Here is a 26,138-nt window from a genome sequence, read left to right as displayed (position 1 = left end):
GACTACAAAAGAGTGCATATCTCAGTTTTATCAAATATAGTCCTCTATGAGGACAGACTTTTTTAAGGCAGGGGACATTTGCATATATCCACATGCACACACATTCACACATTTATGTGTCTATGTATACATGCTGCTGCCACAAAGAAGGATTGAGAAGTTGCATTACATTAAATTTCTCAACTTGAAATACTTGTGGCTCCACATATTTATTCATATTCTTGTCTATTCCTCCCGTTCCATACTGTGCTGCATTCATTAGACAGTCTTTTGGGTGATTGCTGTAGCATATCAGTTTTTTTCTTTAAAAGGTTGCTAATCCCCTTTTGTAGCCCTTCATTTCTGAGGAAAAGGACACTTTCCAGTGGTCTCCCACAACTCTTCTCACACTGCACCATAGTTGAATCCACAAATGAAAGACAGGGAGCAAGAGAATTGAACCTAGTTTACTGATACTTTATCAGCTCTAGAAGGATAGAAAGCAAAATGAAACCTTGTAAGATTTGAACTCAAGATACAAATCCTGCCAAGGTTGACTTTGCCATTCATACTTCCCAGTTGAGTATTTGCAGATCAAAGTCCCAGTCAAGTATTTGCAGATCAATTTAACCTATTAACCCTTCCCCCAAATTTCTAACTTTGTGCCTATAATTGTTAGAAACAATTATAATTGTAGGTTAATTAGTTTAACCTTTTAGTTTTCAGATAACTCTATCAAAGATAATGCTTATCTATTCACATTGTTTTGAATTAGTCATGCATTAGCTTGTAGTTTTGAGATTTTGATAATGTGGTTTCTTTTTAGAATGACATTGTAGGGTAGGTGTGAGAAACCAGATGTGGCCAGTTTGAACATAAAACAAGAAGAATATTTTGGCCAGATATGGCCGGTTTCAATGTTAAAGGGTTGTGGTATAATTTGTATTTTATTGGTTTTCTTTTCAAGTCATTCCATTAATTAACTTCACACCTCAGGGAAATCAATCAAGGCAAGATAATAAATTGATTTAAGTGAAGTGAATTAACCATATCACTTCACACTTGCAAAAATATACCTCTAGATGAAAAAACACCCTAGCAGCTTTATGATTATTATTATTGATGGTGGTGGTGGTGGTGGTGGTGGTGTTGTCCGTCTTAAAAGATATAGGAATTAAGTTGACAGAATATAAGACATTTCCTGATTTACGAGTTCATACTCTGCTGCAGGCATTGTCTTCTGTACCTTGGGCGAGACTTAACTTTCTCTGCTCCAATGTACATTGTATCTAGTTAAATCATAGTAATTTTCTTGTTGTTTGCAACATGGTTATTCCTCTTGCCTTACATATTTTTTCATGTACATAATTTTTTTTAATGTTTTTTTTTTTCAATTCCATTCATATATATATCTATGTTTTTTGTCTTCTATTTCTGTGTGCTCTTACAGAGTGGTGGGTTGGTTAATGACACAACTAAGGTTGGTATCTGAGCCCTAACAACCATTTAGAGCCTCTATTCATTGTTCCTCTCTCTCCGTTGTTGTTGTTGTTGTTGTTGTTATGCCCATGATCGCATCTCACCGCCTATCATGATCGCATCTCACTCCACCTGTTGTTTACCCTGTGCTGCATGACTTTCCCGTTATAACATTCCACTTCCCTGAATGCTTTTCCCTTTCACATTGATGTCATGTTTAATCATTTTGCTTAACACATTTTGCTGTCTTCCTTCCTTCCTTTATAACAGTCCCCTATCTTTTCCTCATATTACAGTCATTGGTTGTTTAATTAATGTTCTTTTGTAAAACAAACTCAAAGATTTATGGAAAAAAATAATATTTTGGGTGATTTTGTTTTTCTTATTTTCTTTTTTTCTTTTTTTTTGGCCTCATGGTAGAATCATGATAGTCTTTAAAAGACACACAGGTGTAATACAGTTTTAGGTTTATTTGTAATACAGTTTTAGGCTCTAAGTTGAGTCTAAAGGCTCTAAGTTGAGCCTAGAGGCTCTAAGTTGAGCCTCTTTGTCCATCATCCTTCCAAGATTAAATAAAATACTACTCAAGTACTAAGGTTGATTTAATTAACTACCCACCTGATTAATTTCTGGCCTTGTGCCTAAATAAGAAATGATGTATTACTAGGTAACATCAAATTTGCCATTCATCTACAACCTACCTGGCCAGTGGTACTCTATTCTTGCAGTGTGATACGGTAGAAGCCGTACCAGCATAGTAACTGCTCTGCCGATATTGGCATTTTATTTTATAAAGATACTATTACCAAACAGAAGTACTATTACTATGTAATACTATACCTTGTATTACTATACTTTGCAATACTGTTGCAAAATATAGATTAAAAGAGTGACTACAACAGTATATGTGTGCTGTACATGGATGTATCATGGTTCTTAATACCATGAAAATATCTTATTCAATACTCAATCTTCAATCATCCTTTACTAAAACTATTAAACTTCTCAAAAAACAATTGGCTTTTTTTTTTTGGCGGTGGGGTGGGGGTTTGTAAATTGATTTTTCTTTCCTCCGTGTTTGCATGAGTGACCCCAATGCATTATTTGGGGGAGTCAGTTGGTGTGTTTTTTTTTTTGTTGCTTTTTTAAAAAATTAAAGTTGTATGTATGCCCTTCTTAGTATTAACCACAGAGCAGTTGAGGTTAACTCCCTTGCTGCGGGTGAGGGCTCCAACAAAGTGGCTATAAGGAGTTTCAAAATAACTTCTCATGACTTTGTGGTCAGTAGTTCAACGTTTTATCTTCCTTATATTGTCCACCAAAACCTGTAAGGTTTAGCAATGCAGGAGGTGTACAGCTATCATTTGCTGAACTTCAATTATTATCTCTACATTAACCCATTAACAATGGATGGTCAGAATTCTATTTTTGCTTTTTTAATCAATTATGTTTGATCAGATTTCACACTTCTTGCTCACTCTGTGTATATGTGTGTACTTAATAAATACATGTTTAGTCTCACACTCGTAGGACCTTTAACAGCTTGAAATGATTATTGAACTAATTATTTTCATTTAAACAGTCATTAGCAACCATTGACTCTCTCTTTCTGTTTGCCAAGGCAGTTTTTGAGAAGCCAGTTGTGTCCATGAAACTTAGAAGTGAATAGTCACAATTAATATTAAATATATGTACACTGTACCTTTAATTTAATGGGCTGACCTTGTCATGCAGTGTCGTATTGATTCTGACTGAAAAATACATTAAGTATACATGTTGCTGTAGACTAGTTGATCACTTAGATTATAAGTCAATCAATTGGTTTCTTAATTCACCAAGCAGTTTCAATATTCATTGTAGAAACTGCATGATCCACCATATATATATATATATATATATATATATATATATATATATATATATATATATATATATATATATATATAAAGAAAATGAGATGACAAAGGAATAAATGATTATCTTATGCACTTCATTGGCTTATAGCTGTTTCTGCAATAAGATAGAATGGACTCATAGTTGAGTGCCTGAGTAAGACCTTATAGCTTTATCAGAGCCTTGAATATGAAGTGCAATGTATTTGGGAGGAGAATAACATTTATGCATATATATATATATATATATATATAAAAGCATTACCAATAAGAAAGCAAACTCCAATGTGGCAAATGAAAACCAAGGGCCTTTCCCATGAATAGAATATGAATATATATATATATATATATATATATATACATACACATATACATAAATGCATGTGTGTATGATGTATTGAGCTCTTCAACATTACTCAACCATTATCAGTAAGTAAACACATTCATTATAGTTGTTTCATTTTTTAGCCCTCTATTTGCTTTCTGTAGTTGTCATGTTTTGCACATTTCAGAAGCTGCTTTTTCATCTCAAGCACACACACCTACACTCACTCACACACTCGCGTGTGTGTGTGTGTGTGTGTGTGTGTGTGTGTGTGTGTGCGTGCATGCACATGAATGTGTACATGTAGATATGTGTTTATATTATGTATTACCTTAACAGTTGTCAGCATGTGGAACTGATCATGGAATGTTTTCTGATTATCTCCCTTCCACCACTTACTTGACTGTATAGCTTGCACATAGAAAACCCCTCTACTGGTACCTATTCGCCAGTGCGGCCCACATCACTCTTACCATCAGAATCTTTCTCTCACTGTCAGTTCTTATGATTCTGTTCTCACTGGTAAATGCCTGTCCCTTTTCACTATCTATGATTGTTGTATTTTGGGATTGTTGTAAGTATCATGTTGTCTTCTGAACTTTTATTCTTTTATTCACCTATATGTATTTTGTGTGTGTGTGTGTGTGTTTGTTTGTGTGTGTGTGTTGAGAGAGAAAATAATCTTTCAGATGAAAAAGATACAACTACAAATCAGCTGAACCATGAGCAAAAGATGTCAAACAACACAGAGGCAGACAAACAAAGCTTCAAAGGAACATTGATAGTCAACTTAAAACAAAGTACTCAAAGCAAGAAGTCTTAGGAGTCAAGATATTTAATCAATAACCATGAACCTGCCAAATATCTTTTGTTAAACTTATGATGGTTGATTGAATATCATGTATGTGAATGTGTGTACAGAAGTTTATTGAGATGTTTAATAAACTTATATTTAGTATCACTGTGAATAAATAGACAGAAGTGAATAAGGGACCAGCCAGCTAGTTTCATCCTTCTTAAGATTCATCAGGGATCGTTTCCTTATTTCCTTTGAAGACCACGCTCCCAAGAATATATTCTCTTGTGCAAAATGTAAACTACAATTGCTGTGAAGTAATGGGCCACACAAGTACAAACACATGAGTAAAAATGTGTTCAAAATATTTTATGCATTTAACTGAAACAGTTCCTGTTATATTTTTACTCCCATTTAACAATTAATTCTTCATTTATATTATCAAAAAAATATAAGTGAAGAGATGATTTGTTTTGTGTTTTTTACTTTTCATTTATATAACATTTATATCCCCTTTGGAAAGATATATTCTTAATAACTTACATTGTTTTATGTGAACATGGAATTCCTGTTCTTTATGCACGATCTAAATAAATATGAAACTCCATTACTCATTTGTGTGTAGTATTTGGTATAGGAACACATTTGTGAAGGGGCCATCCTTTGTTGTAGTACTATCCAATGTGATAGTACCATCCCAGTGTATAGTGATACTATACACTTCAGTTGTTTCAACTCATTGTAGTGGTACCATCCCTTGTAGTGATTGTTACTGATCAATTCATAGTTCTTTTAGTGCTTCAATGAGAATAGTACTTGGTAAATGCATAGTTGTTGACTGAGGTAAATTTGATTTTAAATCATGTCTGGCTCTTTTAGCATAAAGTGTGTTACCCAATTGTTTAGTATCAGCCTTGGGCTTTAAACCTCAGATCATAGTTGCAGAGCTGTGAATAAAGACATTTCAGCCATGACCACCCTGTCTTTGCGTGTGTGTACACATATACCCTATGCTATGTATCCTGATGAGGTCAGCCTTGCTTGAGTAAACCTATGACCAAAAGTGTTCCAGCCATGACCAATCAAATTTATATATATATATATATATATATATATATATATACACAACTCTATTGTTCAGTGTGTTATTTTTAATATGTCAAATGACTATGTAGTAGTTCCCTCATTATGAAGTAAAGGGGAAATGGCTGTGTGTAAGGTATTGGATTACCTATTATGTGTGAGATCAAATCTGCTGTGGATATTTCATTTTAATTCTGAGCAAAACACTTTTTTTCTATATCACCTCAATTTACCTAACTATAATGAAATCGTAGCGGATTAAAAGATACCACATCATCTGGCAATGTTACTTATGATTGGCTGGTGTTTTTACTGTAGAAGAGATGTATCTTTCATCACTGTATCTTTGGAGGGTGAACCATATTCAGTACAATCTCCTTTCACTTAGCTGTCAGAAGGAATGGATCCAGATCATCTTGGAAGACTAGTCATGATAGACTGATGTCATATCCAGAGAGAGATTTATCTACTTTTAGCTTCTTACTAGATCACTAGTGGTAAACACTGTTACTTAAAAGTCTGAGAATTTGGAGAAATTTACATTTTTAAATTGTGTCTGTGTGACTATGAACGTCTATGATTTTGCAACAATAATTGTCTTGTGGGTACCATTTTGTGTTTATCATCCCTACACATCTTACAATCTCCTCTTTAACCATCTTGCTTACCAAGTCTTTTTATTCTACAGAGTGGTTTCACACCATTACACATCGCTGCACATTATGGCAATGTCAACGTTGGTACTCTACTTATTCAAAAGGGTGCAGACGTCAACTACAAAGCTAAGGTAAGTTAACTTACATCTCACTCTCATTTCAACTTTTATTCATTTAGATCAGTGCTTCTCAAAGTGAGCATTACTGTTCTGTGAGGGCAGTATAAAATTTAATATAGTTGCTGAAGTCCAATCGTGGCTATGTGGTTAAGAAGTTTACCTCCCAACCACATGGTTTCAGATTCAATATCACTGCATAACACTACGAGTTAATGTCTTCTTCTTCTATAGCCCCTTGCCAACCAAAGACTTGTGAGTGAATTTAGTAGACAGTAACTGCAAGAAACACATCATATATGTGTGTGTTTGTGTCTCCTTGTACCAATATCACACACAGCAGTGTCCTATATTTCCACCTTTCTATGAAAACATGTCTGGCCTTGGGGAAATGTTACCTTGCTTGGAAGCAGGTAAGAGTTGTTAATAGGAAGGGGATCTAGCCATAGAAAATCTACCCCAGTGAATTCCACTGGATCCATACAACCATGGAAAAGTGGACATTAAAATTATTACAAATGAGGACAAAAAAGTGGTCGGGGGGGGGGGGGGCAATAGAAAAGTCATTTAATTTTCGAAAATAGTTTCCATTTTCATCTAATGTAGAAATCATCTGGTAATATTAGTGGTCAAAATGATTTGACATGTTGTCTTTTAAGGATGATCAACCTTTCAGCAGCTGTTCAAGGTGCATTTAATTTTGTTGGCTTATAGTAAAGCGAGCTTTAAAGAAAGGGAACAATAAGTAAAAGAAAGTCTGAGAAGCACTGATTTAGATTTTATTAGCAACTATAAATATTTGCATTTTATTATTATTATTATTATTATTATTATTATTATTATTATCTAAAGTATTATTTGCTGTGATACTGTAAGCTCAAACTGTGCTACAAGATAGTGGCACACTGCACTACTTAACTAAGTCTCACACCCAGCTTCAGTATAGCCAAGTGGTTTGAGTAATTGAGGTTAAAAAAAAGTATCCAGTTTCAAGAATTTGTGACAATGAAAATTAATTCATTTGAAAATACATAGATTTTACAGAAAAACTAATGCTAACAAAATATTGCAAAATAATAATAGCAGAAGATAAGTCAATGATAACTAGCACTGAAACCTGTCAGAATCAGTACTCTACCGTTATCAATGTTTGATCTCCATTGGTAGACCAACCTTTCAACACTAGTTGATCTGTTCATGCTCATAGACCAGACATTGTTACAAAAGCTTTGCAACTGAAGATGTTGATAATGTAAAGTAAGAAAGCCCTGGAAGGTCCCAGATAATTGAAGCCTTCTGTAAATATAAAAGGAGTCAAGCGTACCCATTAAAGAATTTGGTGGAAAACCTAATTCTGTTCTCCTTGGCTCTTGGTCATCTTAATCAGTTATAAGTGATAATATTAAAATAGTGATTTCTAACTATTTATGTCTCTCTCTTTTTTCATATTACAGAACAACATCACCCCTCTACATGTGGCATCTCGCTGGGGTAAGTCAAATATGGTCATTCTTCTCTTAGACCACGACGCCACCATTGAAGAAAGAACTCGGGTAAATATCAGTCTTTGCATTGTAACTTTTATTTGTGTGTTTCTGTGAGTATATGCTTATCTTCAAGTGTATGCACACATATTTGTGTGCATGCTTGAGTATATTATTGTAAGTGCTTAAATATATGTACCTGTGTGAGTGTATATATGTATGTATGTGTGTATGTGTATACATACATACACACAGACTACAATTCAGATAACACACATCTTTGTCCAAACACACTCACACAATAACACTGTAATACCACATATATGCATATACATCACAAACCCATTTAGCCACACTTTTTATTGTTCACATTCATACACACAGCCACACTTTTCTACTGATTATTTGTACATTCACATATTCACACCCGCACACACATTCCTCTTGCATAATTTATTGTTTGCTGTTAATTACATTCATGTTTCTTGTTTATCAATTCTTCAGGATGGATTAACACCGCTGCATTGCGCAGCCAGGAGTGGCCATGAGAATGTAGTTGACCTGCTCTTAGAGAGAGGCGCACCGTTTTCCGCAAAAACAAAGGTCAGTACATTAAACTTGCCATCCATTTTCCTTTATGTACTTGGGAGTTTCTCCAGTCTTAGTAGTAAATATTGATACTACATCATTGGGTGTAGGTTTAAAGTGGCTGAGTTATCAGTGTTATTGAGCCCCTAGATGGCTGTGATCCTGCAGACCTGTGATCAAAAGCATTCCAGCCATGACAAAAGGAACTACATTGACCAATGTTCCTTTTCATTTTTAAGATGGTAGAGTGTGATTTGAGAGAAATATAGCTGTTATTTCTGGTAGTTCACATGACTGCATAGATATTCTCTCATTGACTGATGGATTGTCAGCTTTTTGTGACAACTTCAGTTTTCAAATTAGCTTTGCATAGCATGTGCATTGATTCAAACCTACACAAACTACCTTGGCTTTTATCATTCTCTGAAGGTGATAATAATTCAGTTTGTTTATTCAATGTTTGCTGTGTACACCAGGACTCGAAAGTTCTTTTGTATTTTCTCTTGTCAGTTGGCATACTGACAGTGACAACAATCAGTTGAAATACTGGGTGCAAGCTTAAGATCTTCCAAAGCCTGTAACAGATCTTATTGGATGTTTTTTTTTCTTTTTCCTGCAAGAGGGAATGAGATTTGAACTCAGAACCAAAAGAGTTGCTACAAAGCATCATGTCCAATGCTCTGACATTTCCCCACCCTGAACTGGAATTTTATTTATCAACTCTGAAAGAATGGAAAGCAAAGTTGACCTAAGCAGGATTTTAAACTCAAATTACAAAGAGCCATAACAGACAGCACAAAGCATTTTATCTGATGCTCTACCAATTCTGCCAATTCAACACCAATACTAGTAATAAGACTGTGTACTAGTGTGTAAATACTTGTGTGTATATAATTTGTATATGTATATCTGCCTATTTGATATCTGTCTTCTTTTCTCCCTTGTTTTCCACCTATCACCACCATCTACCAACAGAATGGTCTTACGCCTCTACATATGGCAGCCCAAGGAGACCACGTTGACTGTGCACGCTTACTTCTGTACCACAAAGCTCTTGTCGATGATGTAACTGTGGTAAGTAATACTTCCTGTTTATCTATATATTCTTGTTCTTTTAACTTCAGACTGTAACTTTCCAATTATGCTTTCTGATTGGGAATACATGGTAAAATGGTTGACCCAATGATCACATAGGGTCATGGTATCAAACTCTACTATCGCTGTGTCAGGCACAGTACTTATGTTTGCTTCAGTTGGTCCAACAACAGGTATTAAACCTGCTTCACAATTGAGAGATTAATGATTGAAAAGGTGTCTAGTTATGAAAAATGAAAAGAATTTCTGCAGCTAGACAATTCTAGAATAATTTCTTTTACTGTTGATGGATATTCATTCTTACCAGTAAACATTGAACTGTGACAGGGGGGTATGGAGCCTCTTTTTCATTCATTTTGGCAAACTGGAGCCAGTAATGTGTCTTGGTCAAATGTATACTTTTAGGTATTATGCATGTGAGAGAGAGAGTGAAAGAAGGAAACACATTCTTGTTCCTCTTTTAGTGTTGGAAATGAGACTCAGGATTGATTTTTATGATTGATTTAGTCATAAAAGGTGGTTGATGAGGTTTATCTGGGTTGGAAATTCTCTCTGTGAATTGCATGTTAGTGCATACAAACACACCAAAAAGTATTCAATACAAAACATAGGCTAATGTATATATACAACCTGATGAACCAAAAGGTGAAATTCAGCATTTGTCTTAGCAAGGTTTTTGCGCTTATTAAATTTTATGGATGTATGTATGTGTGTGGGTGTATGTAATGTATATAAGTACTGTATGTATAAACATAGACATAGTAATGTATATATACTGCCTGATGAACCAAAAGGTGACATTCAGGAGTTCTAGTAATAAAATTTCAGCTTCTATTAAATTTTATGTATGTGTATATATGCTTGTAATGTGTGTGTAGACTTATACACAATCACTCTATAGACACCATTGAATCGTTGTTTTACAAGCTTTATTTCTTTGTTCATTTTGAATATGTTTTATCTGTCTTGCTCTCCACCTTTTAGGATTATTTAACTCCTCTACATGTTGCTGCCCATTGTGGAAATGTCAAAACAGCCAAGCTGTTATTGGACAGGAAAAGTGACCCAAATGCAAGAGCCCTGGTGAGTGACACATCAGTATATTGGTTTCGGTAACTGTTTGCAATGTGATCGATAATTGAGGCAGATTGTGTGGTGGCAGACATGTCAAACTAATATTCTTTTCTACTCTAGGCACAAGGCCTGAAATTTGGGCAGGCGGGGGATGGGGAGGGGCAGTCGATTAGACTGACCCCAGTACACAACTGGTACTTTATTTTTCGACACTGAAAGGCAAAGCCGATCTTGGTGGAATTTGAACTCAGAATGTAAAGACAGACGAAATACCACTAAGCATTTCACCTGGCGTGCTAACTTTTCTGCCTGCTTGCCGCCTTATGTCAAACTAATATTATTACCAATCATCTATACTCTTACCTTAGAATGTTGTTATAAGCCTTATACTAAATAATAATTATTTAGATCTTCTGCATTAGGATCAAGTTGGGGTTAACATTTCCTGCTGCCACTTTAACCTTTTTGATACCAATCTGCCCATAACCATCCCCGGTTCTATGATACAAACCTCTTGTTTAAAGTGATCTAAATTAAAATGTTCCATCAAAATTTCATGTTAATTTATGTTCCAAATACCAGCTTAATAATGACAGTTATTTTACTAAATTCTTATATTTTAAAATTACTTGAAACAAGTATTGTTATTTCAACAGAAATATAGTAATAAAAGGATTAACTTGAGTTTGTGGCTACATTAGAAATATCTGCTTATTGTAAGGTTATGGCAATCGTTACAGAGTTAGCGATGAGCTCTTATCTGATTTTTGCTTTCTAGTTAAAGCCAATCCAAGTCATTTGCTGGTACTTTTTGGTAAAGGCATGAAAATCACACATAGTGTTAGCAGAAAATAATTTAGTGTTTAGTTTCTTCCTTTTGTATGCTGTACTGTATAGTCAAAAATTTGATGGTTACTCTTATTAACAACCTTCATTAGAGAACAGACAAAATCAACTGAAAACTGGACAGTTCTGCCTGGGAACCTCATAAGTAATCTTCCTTTAAAAATGTTATTGATTTGATTCATATTACTGAACATTGATTTGTTTTTATGTCGTAGTTTTCCAGTTTGTTGAGCATTTGCATATTGTGTATTTTGTGTGTGTGTGTGTGTGTTTGTATATGTATTTATATATACTCAAGCCATATATTTTCCTTTCCACAGAATGGTTTCACCCCATTACACATCGCATGCAAAAAAAACCGCATAAAGGTGGTGGAACTGCTTCTCAAATATGATGCCTCTATTGAAGCTACTACTGAGGTAAGGCTTACATACTATCTTCATTATCGTTCTCATCGTCATCATCATATAGTTATCAGTACCAGAATCATAACCACATTTATTGCCATTGTCATCATGATTGTTATGAGAACCTTTACATTTATTATCATTGACCTTCCCATTGCAGTTTGTATGTTAACTTACCATCATATCCAGTATTATGATCATCATCTTTATCATTACCATAGCAACCATCATCATCATTGCCATTATAATCACCACCACCACCACCATCGACATGTCTGCCAGTGAATTCACTGATGTTGTTTCTTCTCTTTTACAGTCTGGACTCACCCCATTGCATGTTGCATCCTTCATGGGTCACATGAATATAAGCATCTACCTGATCCAACATAATGCCAACCCAGACTACCCAACCGTTCGAGGGGAAACTGCTCTCCATCTTGCTGCCAGAGCCAACCAGACTGACATCATTCGCATACTTCTGCGAAACGGAGCCACCGTTGATGCTAAAGCCAGAGTAAGTAGTTAATCTTTTACTTTCTGGCATGCCAACTCTCTAATCTTATGTTTTCCACATTGTCTTGATTCTCTGGCCAGTACTAAACAAAGAATGACATGATCTCAAGAATTTCAATTCCTTTATTCCGTTATTTTTTTTTTTTAATGTATACATTTTCTACTTCACTTTCTTATCCTTCTCCACTTCCTCCCTCTTCAGGCTTTCTTTTTTCTTTATTTCATTTTACTTTCTTATTAACGAAGGATTTACTTAAACTACATTTAGTTTCCTGTAATTTGGTCCAGTGGCTCTGAAGCTGATCTGTTGTTTTTTTTTTTAGTTTTTTTTTTTACTTCTCATCTAATTAATCAAATAATATTCAATCTATTTCAAAGAATCTCAAAATAGATGCAGCTATAACTGTATATTACAGTTGACTTGATTGGTTGAAAGGATTTTTTAATTTTTTTATTAACATTATTAATTAATTGAAAGCTGAAGAAATTCAGAGAAGTTAAAAATAGACCCTGCTACATATAAAGACTTCACAGTTGACTGACTGAAAAAATTTTATGTGTTTGTGTACATGTGTGTGTGTGTGTGTGTGTGTGTGTGTATATATATATATATATATATATATATATATATATATATATATACACATACACACTCACACACAGACAGAATAGATAGATATTAAAAAAAAAAAGAAAAACAAAATGCTGAAGTTCATAGCAAAGTTTATAGCTGTTGAAAATAGATGCTACAACACGTAAAACTTCAGTTGTCTGGCAAATGAGTTTAATAGAAATGCAAGATCTTTTCATGGGAAAATACTTCTAAAGTTCCTAATGGAAATTTTATGGAATCCTCTTGTTTGTACATAAATTTGAATAGTAAAGAACTGATGTCTCAAAAGGTTATTTTATATTATGTAGTCTGAAAGAAGGAGCATTACCCATGGCCTTCACAGATGCTCTGAGACCTGTGAAGGTGATAAATTAATGTTTGTTTCTTCTTGAATAACTGCAAGTTGATAATTGCAGGGAAACTATAGGCAAGAAGGGTATTCTAGAATGAAGATATTCTGTGAAGAAAGGACTAAGAATAGTGGTTTTGGTGCTGGGTCTGGACATGAAAGAGGAGAAATTAAGTGAATTAAGAGGGTCTGTGTGGTGATGACACCAGACTAGACTGCTCTAAGGAGCACCGTCACTGAAGAAGGAATAGAAAAGGCAAAGCAAGTGAAGTAAACTAGATTTGTTTTGGAGATGTTTTTTTTTAGTTTGTCACTCAATAAAGCTGTGACTTGGGACAAATCAGGTTGATTATGAGGGGTGGCAGGGTAGCAGCAGAAATGATAGACTACCAAAGAAAATATGTATCAAAGTACTTTTTTTTTTAAATGTTCTAATTTTCAAATTTTACCAGAACTGATTTTATCTTATCTTTCTGGTGTTGATAAAATAAGTGGACTGTAGTCTACAGGAAAAAGTGTGAGGGTGAGGAGGAAGACTGCAGTGGGTGCATCACTGGGAAAGGAAGAACTAGGAAAGTATTTAGTGATGCAGATAAGCAGTTCTGAAGAACAGAAGTCATTGCGGTAATGATAGAAAAGAACCAGAGGTTATACCATGTTAGTAAGCACATTGCTGCTTGTTTTAGATATGATTTGGCATATTTGCAAGTTTATTGGAGCAGCACCATCTCAGATATGTGAGGAATACTCCAATGAAGATCATACATAAGTTATGAAGAAGTTCAGCATTAATTTGTGACTCTGAAGAAGGATCCTACTTTTTGAGATGCAGTTTTGGTAATGGATGTAAAAAGAGTAAAATAAAAACAAAAATCTGCAAATAAAATGATATTGGTAGTTTGATTCAAGAACAGACAACAAATAGCTTCAGACATGGGTCTGTTGTATCATCTCCACCACCACCATCACCACCATCTGTAATACATGATTTGTCTGTCTGTTTCAGGAACAACAAACACCACTTCACATTGCCGCACGTCTGGGTAATGTAGACAATGTCGTTCTACTTCTACAACATGGTGCCAGTCCAAATGCAACAACAAAAGATCTATACACACCACTGCACATTGCTGCTAAAGAAGGACATGAAGAAGTGGCTGCAGCTCTTCTAGATCAGGGAGCTGATCACAGCCTCACCACCAAAGTACGTATGCCTTATCTCTTTCTCTTTCTCCCTCTCTCTATCTATCTATCTATCTTTATATATATATATATATATATATATATATATATATATATATATATATATTCATTTTAAACTTTCTCTAACCTTGTTCTCTTACACTTTATATGTCTGAATATTTATCTATCTATCTATCTATCTATCTATCTATCTATATATATATATATATATATATATATATTCATTTTAAACTTTCTCTAACCTTGTTCTCTTACATTTTATATGTCTGAATATTTCTTTCTCTGTATATATATGTGTGTGTGTGTATATACACGCACACACATGAACTTCATATTGTTTCTGTATACTAAATTCACTTATAAAGAATTGGTCGTCATAAAGCTGAAGTTGAAGACACTTGCCCAAGGTGCCATGCAGTGTGACTGATCCTGAAACCATGTGATTGAGAAGCCAACTTCTTAGTCACTATATAATCATGCCTGCTCTTATGCATGCGTGTGTCTGCGTCACGACATTTTGTGAATTTTGTTTCAAAAATACCTCAAGTTTCACACCTTTCTTATTATTTTCCTCTCTCTCTCTCTCTATTTGCAGAAGGGATTCACTCCACTGCACATTGCAGCCAAATACGGAAACATCAAAGTCGCTCGCCTGCTATTACTGAAAAATGCTGAACCTGATGTGCAGGGCAAGAATGGACTAACACCTCTTCACGTTGCCACTCACTACAATCATGTGAACGTAGCTCTTCTCCTGCTTGACAATAAAGCTTCACCTCAAGCCATGGCTAAGGTACCTAGTAGTTGTTTTGTTTGTAACTCTGTCCCCATTTCTGTGACTGATATTCCTCTGAACTAGTTTTCTGATTTGCTATTTCGAATATATATATTTGTGTGTGTAGGCACATGACGTAGTTGCTAGGGTGTTGGACTCATGATCATAAGATTGTGATTTCAATTCCTAGACTAGACAATGCATTGTGTTCTTGAGCAAAGCACTTCATTTCACATCACTCCAGTCCACTCCAACTGGCAAAAATGAGTAATCATGTGATGGAACTGGCATCCGTTCAGAAGAGAAGATTTATTCCATAGAATCCAGGAAACTGAACTTCTGAGCACATGGCTTGAGAAGGACCTTTGATCCTTTGTGTGTGTGTGTGTTTGTGCGTGCGTGTGTGTAATATAATATTTTGTATGTGTTGTTCTAGCTTTACAATTAAAGAGAATGGTCACATCATATATATTATCACCATTTAATATCCACTTTCCATGCTGTCATGCTTTCATAGACTGGTACTTGTGTGTGTCATTTGCCTTTGTTTCTGTGGCTGGGTGCTCTTTTTATCATCAACCACTTTACAGTGCCCTGGGTGCATTTTTTCATGGCACCCATGCTGGAGAAGTTGATGAGTCCTTGATGAGACTGGTATTAAAGAAACCTCACAACATTATGCTTTTTCTTCTCATTTGTCAACCACTTTACTGTGAGCACAGGATGCATTTCTTTCATGGCACCAGCACAACAGAAGGAAGTACCTTATATATAGTAATTTAAGGCCTGTAAACCAAGGATGGAAATATATCTGCATCATCATCATTTAACATGCACTTTCCATGCTGGCATAGGTTGGATGGTTTGACCACAGTTGACCACCAGGCTCCATTGTCTGTTATTTACTTGGTTTCTACAGCTGGATGCCCTTCCTAATGCCAACCACTCTACAGCATTCTGAGTGCTTTTTATGTGGCACCAGCATCAGTGCTTTTAATGTGGCCACATACACACACACATTCTAACTGTTGGTTTAGTTTTGGAGGTCACTGTTAACATCTGGTCAGTTGGGCTGCTACAAGTGACAGCCACCCTACCTGGTTGGCCCACGTTGGTGTTACTGGATTAATGTGGTTTGACAGTGACAAACTCCAGTTAATATATCTACCAGTGATTGCCTTAAGTCAGTATTGCTTACAATGCTAAATCTTAGATCTCTTTAGTCAGCAATAATAATCATATGTAGTTTGACAACAAATAGTAACCTCTAGTCAGTTTGATCTTCAGTAGTCACCTAGATCTAATTTGGCCTCCAGTTGTAACATCAAGTCAGTTTGGCCATCAGTAGTTTCTTTGTTAGTAATGCCCTTCTGTTAACTGTTACATTATCAGTTTGTAATTCCATAATTTCTATTTACAGAATGGCTATTCACCACTCCATATTGCTGCTAAGAAAAATCAAATGGACATTGCTACAACTTTACTGGAGTTTGGAGCCAACCCAGCTGCCGGGTCAAAGGTAAGTTTGTATCCTCTTTGTAAGAAGTGAATATTGGATCATTAACCTTTTTGCTACCATATTTCTATCAAAATATACTGCCTTTGTTTCAATAAATTTTAGAAATGTTGAAGAATTTAGTAAAATAACTTTGACGTTATTTAGCTGGAGTTTAAATCTAAATTAGCGTGAAATTTTGAGGGAAGGTTTTCATTTAGATCATTTTAAGCCAAAATGTTTGTAGTATAGAAACAGGGGTCAGTCTCAGGAGTGTTGGTATCAGAAGGGCTAAAGTGTGTTGGTTTGATAGTGGAGGACCAGTTATATGTCTACATTATATATAAATTAACCTAATCCATTGACATAGTAATTCTAGGTTATCAATAGCTCTGTGTCACAATGATGCCTGGTTACCAATATTCGTGTCACAGCAGTGCCAAGAAGACAATACTAATGCTTCTGTGTCACAACACTGTCAAGACAACAACAATATCAGCATATTATTAGCTGTGTGTCACATTCAGTTGCAGGATGATTATAATAATTCTGTGTCACTGCAGTGTTAAGACAGTTCCAGTACTTCTATCACAGCAGTGTAAAGACAATACAAATAATTCTGTCACATTGGTGCCTGTACAACATTTAATAGTTTTGTGACAGCTGTGCCAGGTTTTCATTCAGTAAAGTTATATCCCTCTCCCATGCATTTTAAGCTGTTATAAAATTAGTAATAGTTATTGTAGTTTCATCATTATTTATGTTTCTTCTCTGTCTCTAACAGAACGGCTTCACACCTCTCCACCTTGCCTCACAAGAGGGTCACACTGATATGGTCTCCTTGTTACTGGAACACAAAGCAAATGTTAATGATAAAGCAACCGTAAGTATTGAAACTCTTGTTGATGTCTCCTCTCTTCATGCATGTGTGCATGCAGACACACAGTCTCTCTCTCTCTCTCTCTCTCTCACACACACACAATATATATAATATTGTAGGACACTTGTATTGTTGGATTTCATCTTACATACACACACATTTATATATATAATGTATTTCACTTACAATGTGGTATCTTTTTTGCTAACCCTTACCTGCCTTTTCAAGGAAAGACCCTCTCGTTCCACACTGTTTTGAAGGCATGAGGTAAGTAGATGATGCGTTAACAGGAGAACTGATAACATCACTGTTCATAGCTGTTTTGCACTGCAATGACAGGTGTGCAGCATCTGCAATGCCTGGCAGGAGTTTACTCTGGAGCATTTAAATGATTTCAATCATCTCCTGTATCTGCTGCTGCAGAATTGACTGGTGCTATACAGCAGTAACAAACGCATACATATTGTCAAGTAGATATATACACTCACATGATAGAAACACACGATACAAACACACACACATACACATTTTCTTTCCCTTCTATACCCATATACTGTATCAAACCTGTATTCTGTAATATATTTTGCATTTTCCTTTTCAGAATGGACTGGCACCTATTCACCTGGCTGCCCAAGAAGATAAAGTTAATGTGGCTGAAGTCTTGGTTAAATTTGGCTCGGAGATTGACCCTCAAACAAAGGTATGCAAAATGACTGATTATTTACCTGTGTAAAGATTCTGCCTTCATAATATTTGTTCTAATAATGATTGCTCTTAGTATTCTGATATTTGAATGTTGACTTTTGAGCAATAACGATCATGATGAATTCCATATGTCTGTATGTACAAGGGGGTGTTGAAAAATTCCTGGCTTTAAGAGTATCACAAAAGGCCTGGTTGAAGGCCCAAACTTCCAAGTTCTTTTACCAAGCTTAGAAAAACTGAAGGGCCACTGTAATAAGTGTGGGAATATGTTGAATAAAATCATAATTAACTGATCTTCCTGTATTTTCTTTTACCCAAAGCCAGGAACTTTTCAACACCCCCTCATATATGTGCTCATGCATACATACATAAGCATTTGTGAATTAGTATACTCTTAAAGGAAGGTTTATTAGAATAATATGGGGTTCGGTGAATTTTCAAAGTTATTAAAAAAAATCTTATAATACTAAAGTCGTCTGTTGTCTTCTTTCTTAGGCTGGTTACACTCCACTGCACACTGCCTGCCACTTTGGACAAACAAATATGGTACGATTCCTGCTTGACCACAATGCATCAGTCAGCTCTACAACTAAGGTATGTTTGTCTATGACATTTCTCTTTTTCATTGGTCTATTTACTTTCCTTCTCTTTGCTCTTGTTTCAGTTGTGATTTTTGAAAGACAGATATTGTGTGTGTGCACGTGCATTGTTAATTACAATATAGTCTCTACCTCAACTGGTTGGCAGTTATGCATATGTCCTTGCAATTGGATTAATAATTTCATGCAGACATGCTCATAGGTGTGTGTGTGGAAAACTTATAAATTGCATGTATGTTTATGGGTACAAGAGCACACGAGCATATGTTTACATATGCATGCACACACATACTCTCTCTCACACACACACATACACTTTGTGTTTAAGAAGTAGATTATGCTACAGAATGTCGAGATAGACATCATAATAAACTCATGAACTACATGCATACACTTTGGTTGTGCCAAACAACTTGAAGCTTCCTAAAAGTGTCCAGGTGTTCTAAGATGTAAGGCTCTTTCTAAATGTATTCTCCATATCCAGCATAAGTTCCACTAGAATTGCAACCTGTGAACAGAATCTTGTCTGTACAAAGGCGCTGAAAGAGAGCATCTGCACTGGTGTGGACATATGATAGAGGTAGTCATTAATTAATGGGTAAACAAAACGTGCCGTAGGAGGTAGAAAGTAGCAACGATAGAGAATATGACAAGATTAGAACTCAGGAAGGTGGTATCTCATCATCATCATCATCATCGTTTAACGTCCGCTTTCCATGCTAGCATGGGTTGGACGATTTGACTGAGGACTGGTGAAACCGGATGGCAACACCAGGCTCCAGTCTGATTTGGCAGAGTTTCTACAGCTGGATGCCCTTCCTAACGCCAACCACTCAGAGAGTGTAGTGGGTGCTTTTACGTGTCACCCGCACTTGTGACTCAAACTCCTTCTTAGTTACTGTCAATAACAACACACTGATAAATTGTTGTTTATATACATATATATATATATATATATATATATATATATATTTATATGTGTATGTATATATCTATATATGAATATATATATATAGACGTATGACTGTATATATAAATCAGTGTTAACTGAAGTTCTGTGAAATTTGTTCTTTTCATATTTTTGTGCAAGGAAGAAAGTATCAATTCCTTTGGCCCATGCATTTTCATGTTGGCATGGATTACACTCACACACACATGCACACTCTGAATGCATCAGAGCTTAGTCATTTCATTCTAAATTATTTTCAATTTTCTCTTTATACCTCTTGACACTGCCTTGTCCACAGTTCACAGCTCTCAAGCGTTTCTACAAAGATAACTTTTGTGATTTGATGCAGAGAAAATGGCATGAGTGTTGAGGTTGTCTTCACTTATTTTTATTTACATCTTTCATAGATTTTTGTCTCTTGCACAGTTAATTTTCTTCCACCCATTATCATCATATCATTTCCATTAATAACTTTCATGTCTCTGGGTGAGGTTGAATTGGTTTGCAATGTTGCCTTGCTTCTTGGTCATTCCTCCTAAAAGCTTCACAATACTTTGTGTTTCCTTGTCCTATTTCTATTCTACCTACTTTTTTTTTTTTAACTATATGTGGGCAACACAAAGCTTATCTCCACCTTACACATACACATTTCTCCCTTCCTCTCTTCAGCAACCATAATAGCTTTATGAATGTTTATGTTGTTCTTTAGATCTCTGGTCTACACTGACCAAGCAATCCTATGATCAAAGGTGTTGATTTCATCCTATTATTCCTGCATCTAAAGCTATATCATCCACTGTGTCCTTCCTTTTTTAAGACAGTAGGGTGTAGTTTCAGAGATTTAACTGCATTTTCTAGCTGGTCAAGTAACCTCATAGAGGCTCTCTATGATGTGATCAGCAATATATTCATACTGCCTCAGTGTTGTCCTTAGAAATAACTGCTAGTTAGTATCAAATAGAATGTCCTTACAATGCCAAGGCATTCTACTGTTAAGTTTCACATTATATGACAACGCTGTCCCTTGTTACATCATAATGTCCAACCATGTGGTAACTGAGATAAATACCTATGTTGTCAATGTCTACAATATTATGATAAGGACCCAGAACAATATTATGTTAAAAACCCAGTAAGACAACAAAATCCATTTAATTTAGAGAAGTCCCAGTGAAACTTTATCTGGGAAACAATATCCGCTACAGTAATATATAATCTAAGAGACTGGAGTGCATTAAAGTCATTGGAAAACTAACTGTTTGGACAGTGGTTTGCAGAAGAATTGGTAGGGCATTTGGTATTTGTTCTGTTCCTTTGTGCTCTAAGTTCAAATTCCACTAAGGTCAGCTTTACCTTTCATCCTTCTGGAGTTGATATTATGAAATAATTAATAACCCCCATCCCCTGTGTGCCAAAATTTGAAGTCATTATTATCATTATTATTATTATTATTATTATTATTATTATTATTGTATTGTCTCATCACTGAAGACTGGGTATTTGGTTTTGCTTTACTCATATCTCAGACTTATCATTTATAATTAAAAATAGTTGTCTTTTCGTATGGGTGTGTCTGCTGGAATATGACAAAGATAATGCAAGTGAGAGGTGTGAAACATCTTGGCCAACATACTTATTGTACATGAACAACTTGAGAGCTCAATCTAATATAATGTTGCTGTTGTCATTGCTGCTGCTACTGCTTCCTTGCATATGTACACACATTCTTTTATGTGTGACTCTAGATTCTAGCTCATCCACCTGCCATCACCCCTTGTGCACTTGCTATTGCCTTGCAGCCTACAGCTCATCATCACATCCCTGACTCATCCTTTTCTCTCTCTCACTCCCCACTCTTATATAATTGATGTCCTTTTTTATCAAGACAGCAGTAGTATTGATCCTACTATATTTCATTTTTGGATTGTCCAATCCATCTCAGTACAGTAAAGGTGATTGAGAGAAGGAGAGACAGGTTGTCAGCTGGGCTTGAATGGAAGTGGTATCTAAGTATATATCTAGTTCAGACAAGCAGAGGCCATTATAGTAATGAGGAAAGAAACAGAGTAAGGAAACTACAATTCTGTTGGAAGTCAGAGGTTGTAGTACTTTTGTGAGTGAGTTTTTGCCAGCCAGCTTCTTGGCTTTCTTTTGGATGCAGTTTGTGGTGTTAGTGTATGTAGTATCATCCCTGTGCCACATACAGGAGCACTACTCATATATGTGTAACTTGAGCTTTGTAGACAAGCTCAGTAGTTGATCAAAGGTCATGTATTTTATGGCTTTGAAAGAGGAGAAGTCAGTCTTCATGATGCAGCTTTTGCTATGTTGTGTATGTGGAATTGCCAGAAAAGATCACCAGAGAGTGGGAGAACATGATTGTATTTTAGATAAGTTATGATCCTAAAAGTGTGTGTGTGTGTGTACACATTGTAGTTAACTTAGTATTGTCCCAAAGAGGGCCACTACTTGGAAGATTATATTGTTGCTTAGCTAATATGACATCCCAGATTCGTTCCTACCTGAATGAATATACTCATTGTTGCTAGATTGGTTTTTACACTTCCAAGATGGTTCTCAGATAGATGACTAAGAAATCTATCTTGTGTAATACAAGGCCAGTGCCTAAACTCTGCCTTCCATCCATCTAAATTTAGCATATTCTTTTGATGTCCCTACTTGTATAACTGAATTGTACACGAGATTATTAGGAAACTCATTTAATCAGTTAATATTAATCTTGTACACAAATATTAATCCTGGACATGACTGAATGTTGTGTCAGACACTTGACCATCAAATGTGAAACCCTCTCACTATGACCATCAGCAAAGATGTTATCTGATGGCTATTTCTGTAATTCACAATACTCTTGAGTAAATTTTCCCAAGTAAACATTCCCAAATTACTGCAGCTATCACTGATGCCTTCAGGTCACTTGAGCAATTATTAGTGCCCCCTGGCATGAATTTACTTCCTGGTCAGTTTGATCCTCAGTAGTATTCTCAGGTCAGTCTGACAATCAGTGATATTCTCTATGATCATCTAACAAATGTCATGAACGACACTCTCTGGACTGACCTGGGACTGAGCAACAATCAACATATATTCTGCATGTTACAGATACATTATTTTAATAACATATATTTAAGCTAGGTCCATGAGCCAGCGAAAGAGAGCCTCTACAAAGTTATGTAGTCTGCAAGAAATAGGAGGCAAACCTTCCTCCAGTTGCACTCTGCAACTTAAAAATTGGAATTTTAGATTCATTATATTCATAGCTAGCATATCCTTGACCATAGATGTGTTGGAAAAAGGCTAAACAAGAACACCAACTAAAACACTGTCCTCATGATGCCTGTTTTAATATTAAGCTTCATCTCTTTTCTCTTTATCATTAGGATTAAAAAATAGTATTGAAAATCCTGCCAAATAATTCATACATATATATATATATATGTATATATATATATATATATATATATATATATATATATATATATATATATATATATGCATTTATTTTCCTTCTGTTATTTCAAAATATATAAAATTCAATAAAATTTTATTGTTGTCTCTTGGATTATTTCTCATTCCAATTAATAATTCCAATTTTAAATTTGTGTCACATTAAGAAATTTTATCCTATTCAAAATGTGTATACATATATATATATATATATATATATATATATATATATATATATATATATATATATATATATATATATATATACACACACATACCAATTGTTATGTTACTGGCTTCGACTAATGAACAGCTCCTTGCAAAATACTCTAACAACTATTTTTTGTTGTATTTGATAAGACAAGGAATGACCTTTTCACAACCATATTATCTGATAAGTTTTGGCTAGATGTAATCCAGACTAGAACTAGCATTGTAGTAACAACACCTGTGGTGTAATAAATATCATATAGAAGAGCCTTTTAGGAACCAATGAACAAGCTTTCAAGAGCCATAAAAGTGGCTTTCAGCAATTGTTGAGCAAGCTTTCAAGCACAAGATTTGCTGTTCCTCTTATTTTCTTTACTTTTGAATTAATACCTCAGGATAAGGCAGTGAGTTGGCAATATTGGAAGCACGCTGGACAAAATGCCTAGCAGCATTTCTTCCAACTTACATTCTGCATTCGAATGCTGTCAATATTTATTTTGCTTTTTCATCCTTTTGTGGTCAACAGAATAAGTACCAGTTGAGCACTGGTGTTGATGTAATCAACTTCCCCATCACCACAAAAAATTGCTGGCCTTGTGCCAAAATTAGAAAGAATTATACTTCAGGAGGATGAAATGATGTCTTTCTCTCTGAACACTGAAATCACATCATCGTCATCATCAACATCGTCATCATGACATCAACAAAAAAAATCTGGTTTGTAAGTTAGTTGACTAATTACATAAACAGTCTTATATCAGACTAAGCACATTACAATATTTGGTTTCATCTCTCTGTGTTTGCTAAATTAAAATTTCACCATTGAGATCAGTTTCTTTTTATATTCTTTCAACCTCCAAGGTCGAGGAAATTATATATGTGTGTGTATGTATGTACTTTGAGTGATTCAATTTGCTATAGCCCTCTGTGCATTCAGAATCTGTCCTTGTACCTAGTCAAAAGTAACCATTACCCTTCTAGGCATACACTGCTGCTTTGTTCTTACTCCATTCATTGGAGATGTTATTTTGACTGGACCAAACCAATTCTTGTCAAAGATTCTATCTCAATATAAATTAATAGGATTATTCATTGTTCTCCATTTTAAAATAATGTTTCTGTTGTATTTATTTCTGTTTTTCTTCTCAACTTGCCAAGGCACCATTCCTCTGCTCATTGTTTTACTGATTATTATCTCTTTATTATTGTTATTTGTTCATGATTGTATACATAGCATAGGTGTTGATTACTTGGAGGTAAAAATGTCTCTTTCCACCAGGTCTGAAGACATCAGACAGAAAATACTTCCCTTAGAATATTTAAAACAAAAGAAAAGCTAAGAAAAATTTGTTAAGTCTGTAGAGTGATGAACAAAATGCCTTCCAGCATTTGGTTGCATCCCTCCAAGTTCAAATCCTGCTAAGGTTGATTTTGTTTTCATTCTTCTCATGTTGATAAAGTAAGTACCAGTCAAGTATTGAAGTTGATTTCATCAACTTTAACCTCTCCCCAGAAATTATGTTAGATATCAATATTATTATTATTATTATTATTTCAGTTGAGTACAATCTATGTTATGATTGTAATTATTCAGACTATTCATCTTTATGGATGGAAAATGTTTTGTTATTTACATCTTCATAGTCTATCAAGTGATTTGATCTCCAGTCATTATCAGTTGCTCTCTTCCTGGATGTGTACACAGTACCAGATTGGATTTGAACAAGGAAGCTGGTGTCCCAGCATGACCACAGCCTTAGGGCTGAAACATGTAAAAGAATAAAAGTGGTAACATTATTATTATCTTCTAGGCCTCATGCATCACTGACCTTTAAGAGTGTTACTAACCTTAGTTTAGAAATAAACACTCCTAGTTTGAATGCATGCTGGTACTATGTACACATCCAGGAACAAGACACCTGATGCTAATTAAAGATCATACAAATGAGACTGTTTTGTATATGTAAATATTAAAGTATTTTTCATCCCTAAAGATGAAGTTAACAGTCCAATAAATTGTATTCACAATAACTCTTCTCAGACATTGAAACAAAGTATCTTCTTGTTTATGGAAGGCCAACAAAAGCTTCTGTGTGTTTCCATTGATTTGTTGATGACTGTTGTAATACATTACACATCACTGTAGTTTATTTCAATTTTTTTTTCTTAATAAAACTGCTGACAGCTATTTGTTCTGTTCATGTAGCTTCCTCATACAGTGGTAAGTTGTAGACTTTTATGGAAAAAAAAAAATGAAAAAAAAAAAATAACTGCTCCTGGTGCTGAAGCTCCATCCCCAATCCCACCCCATACCAATTCTGTTACCACCTCCACCCAGCATAGCTGATGCTGCTGTGTCTCCATGCGGAGCAGTTTGATAGCTTCATTTATTTATTTACTCTCTTTCACATACACATTATTTTGAAGTCAGGGTTGGGTTAATCCTCAGTATCTAGGAAAGCCCTCTTGCCAGCTTTTTGCTCTGCAGCCAGTTAAACAGGAAGGGTCCCCTCACACTTGTTTAGTGCCTTTAGTAAAACAAAGAAACTGCCTGGTTGA

At 35.2% G+C, this 26,138-nt stretch overlaps 1 protein-coding gene across 50 annotated transcripts in view; it reads left to right on the top strand.

Moving 5' to 3' along the window:
* Nucleotides 1-26,138, top strand: part of LOC106871604 (uncharacterized) — a 353,757-nt gene that overhangs the window by 186,944 nt on the left and 140,675 nt on the right. For 26 of the 50 annotated variants that reach the window (XM_089351398.1, XM_089351389.1, XM_089351385.1 and 23 more), the window contains exons 7-20: nt 1,430-1,459; nt 6,243-6,341; nt 7,781-7,879; nt 8,315-8,413; nt 9,374-9,472; nt 10,478-10,576; nt 11,734-11,832; nt 12,137-12,334; nt 14,302-14,499; nt 15,094-15,291; nt 16,694-16,792; nt 17,553-17,651; nt 18,250-18,348; nt 18,849-18,947. In XM_089351398.1, the coding sequence (XP_089207524.1) occupies nt 1,430-1,459; nt 6,243-6,341; nt 7,781-7,879; nt 8,315-8,413; nt 9,374-9,472; nt 10,478-10,576; nt 11,734-11,832; nt 12,137-12,334; nt 14,302-14,499; nt 15,094-15,291; nt 16,694-16,792; nt 17,553-17,651; nt 18,250-18,348; nt 18,849-18,947 (1,614 nt within the window). The remainder of the gene's footprint in view (nt 1-1,429; nt 1,460-6,242; nt 6,342-7,780; nt 7,880-8,314; nt 8,414-9,373; nt 9,473-10,477; nt 10,577-11,733; nt 11,833-12,136; nt 12,335-14,301; nt 14,500-15,093; nt 15,292-16,693; nt 16,793-17,552; nt 17,652-18,249; nt 18,349-18,848; nt 18,948-26,138) is intronic. The other 24 variants (XM_089351386.1, XM_089351384.1, XM_089351366.1 and 21 more) reach the window with 1 other exon arrangement.

The sequence above is a fragment of the Octopus bimaculoides genome, chromosome 4 (genome assembly GCF_046866305.1).
Source record: "Octopus bimaculoides isolate indiv1 chromosome 4, ASM4686630v1, whole genome shotgun sequence".
NCBI lineage: Eukaryota > Metazoa > Mollusca > Cephalopoda > Octopoda > Octopodidae > Octopus > Octopus bimaculoides.
This window is presented reverse-complemented; position numbering and strand designations above follow the sequence as displayed.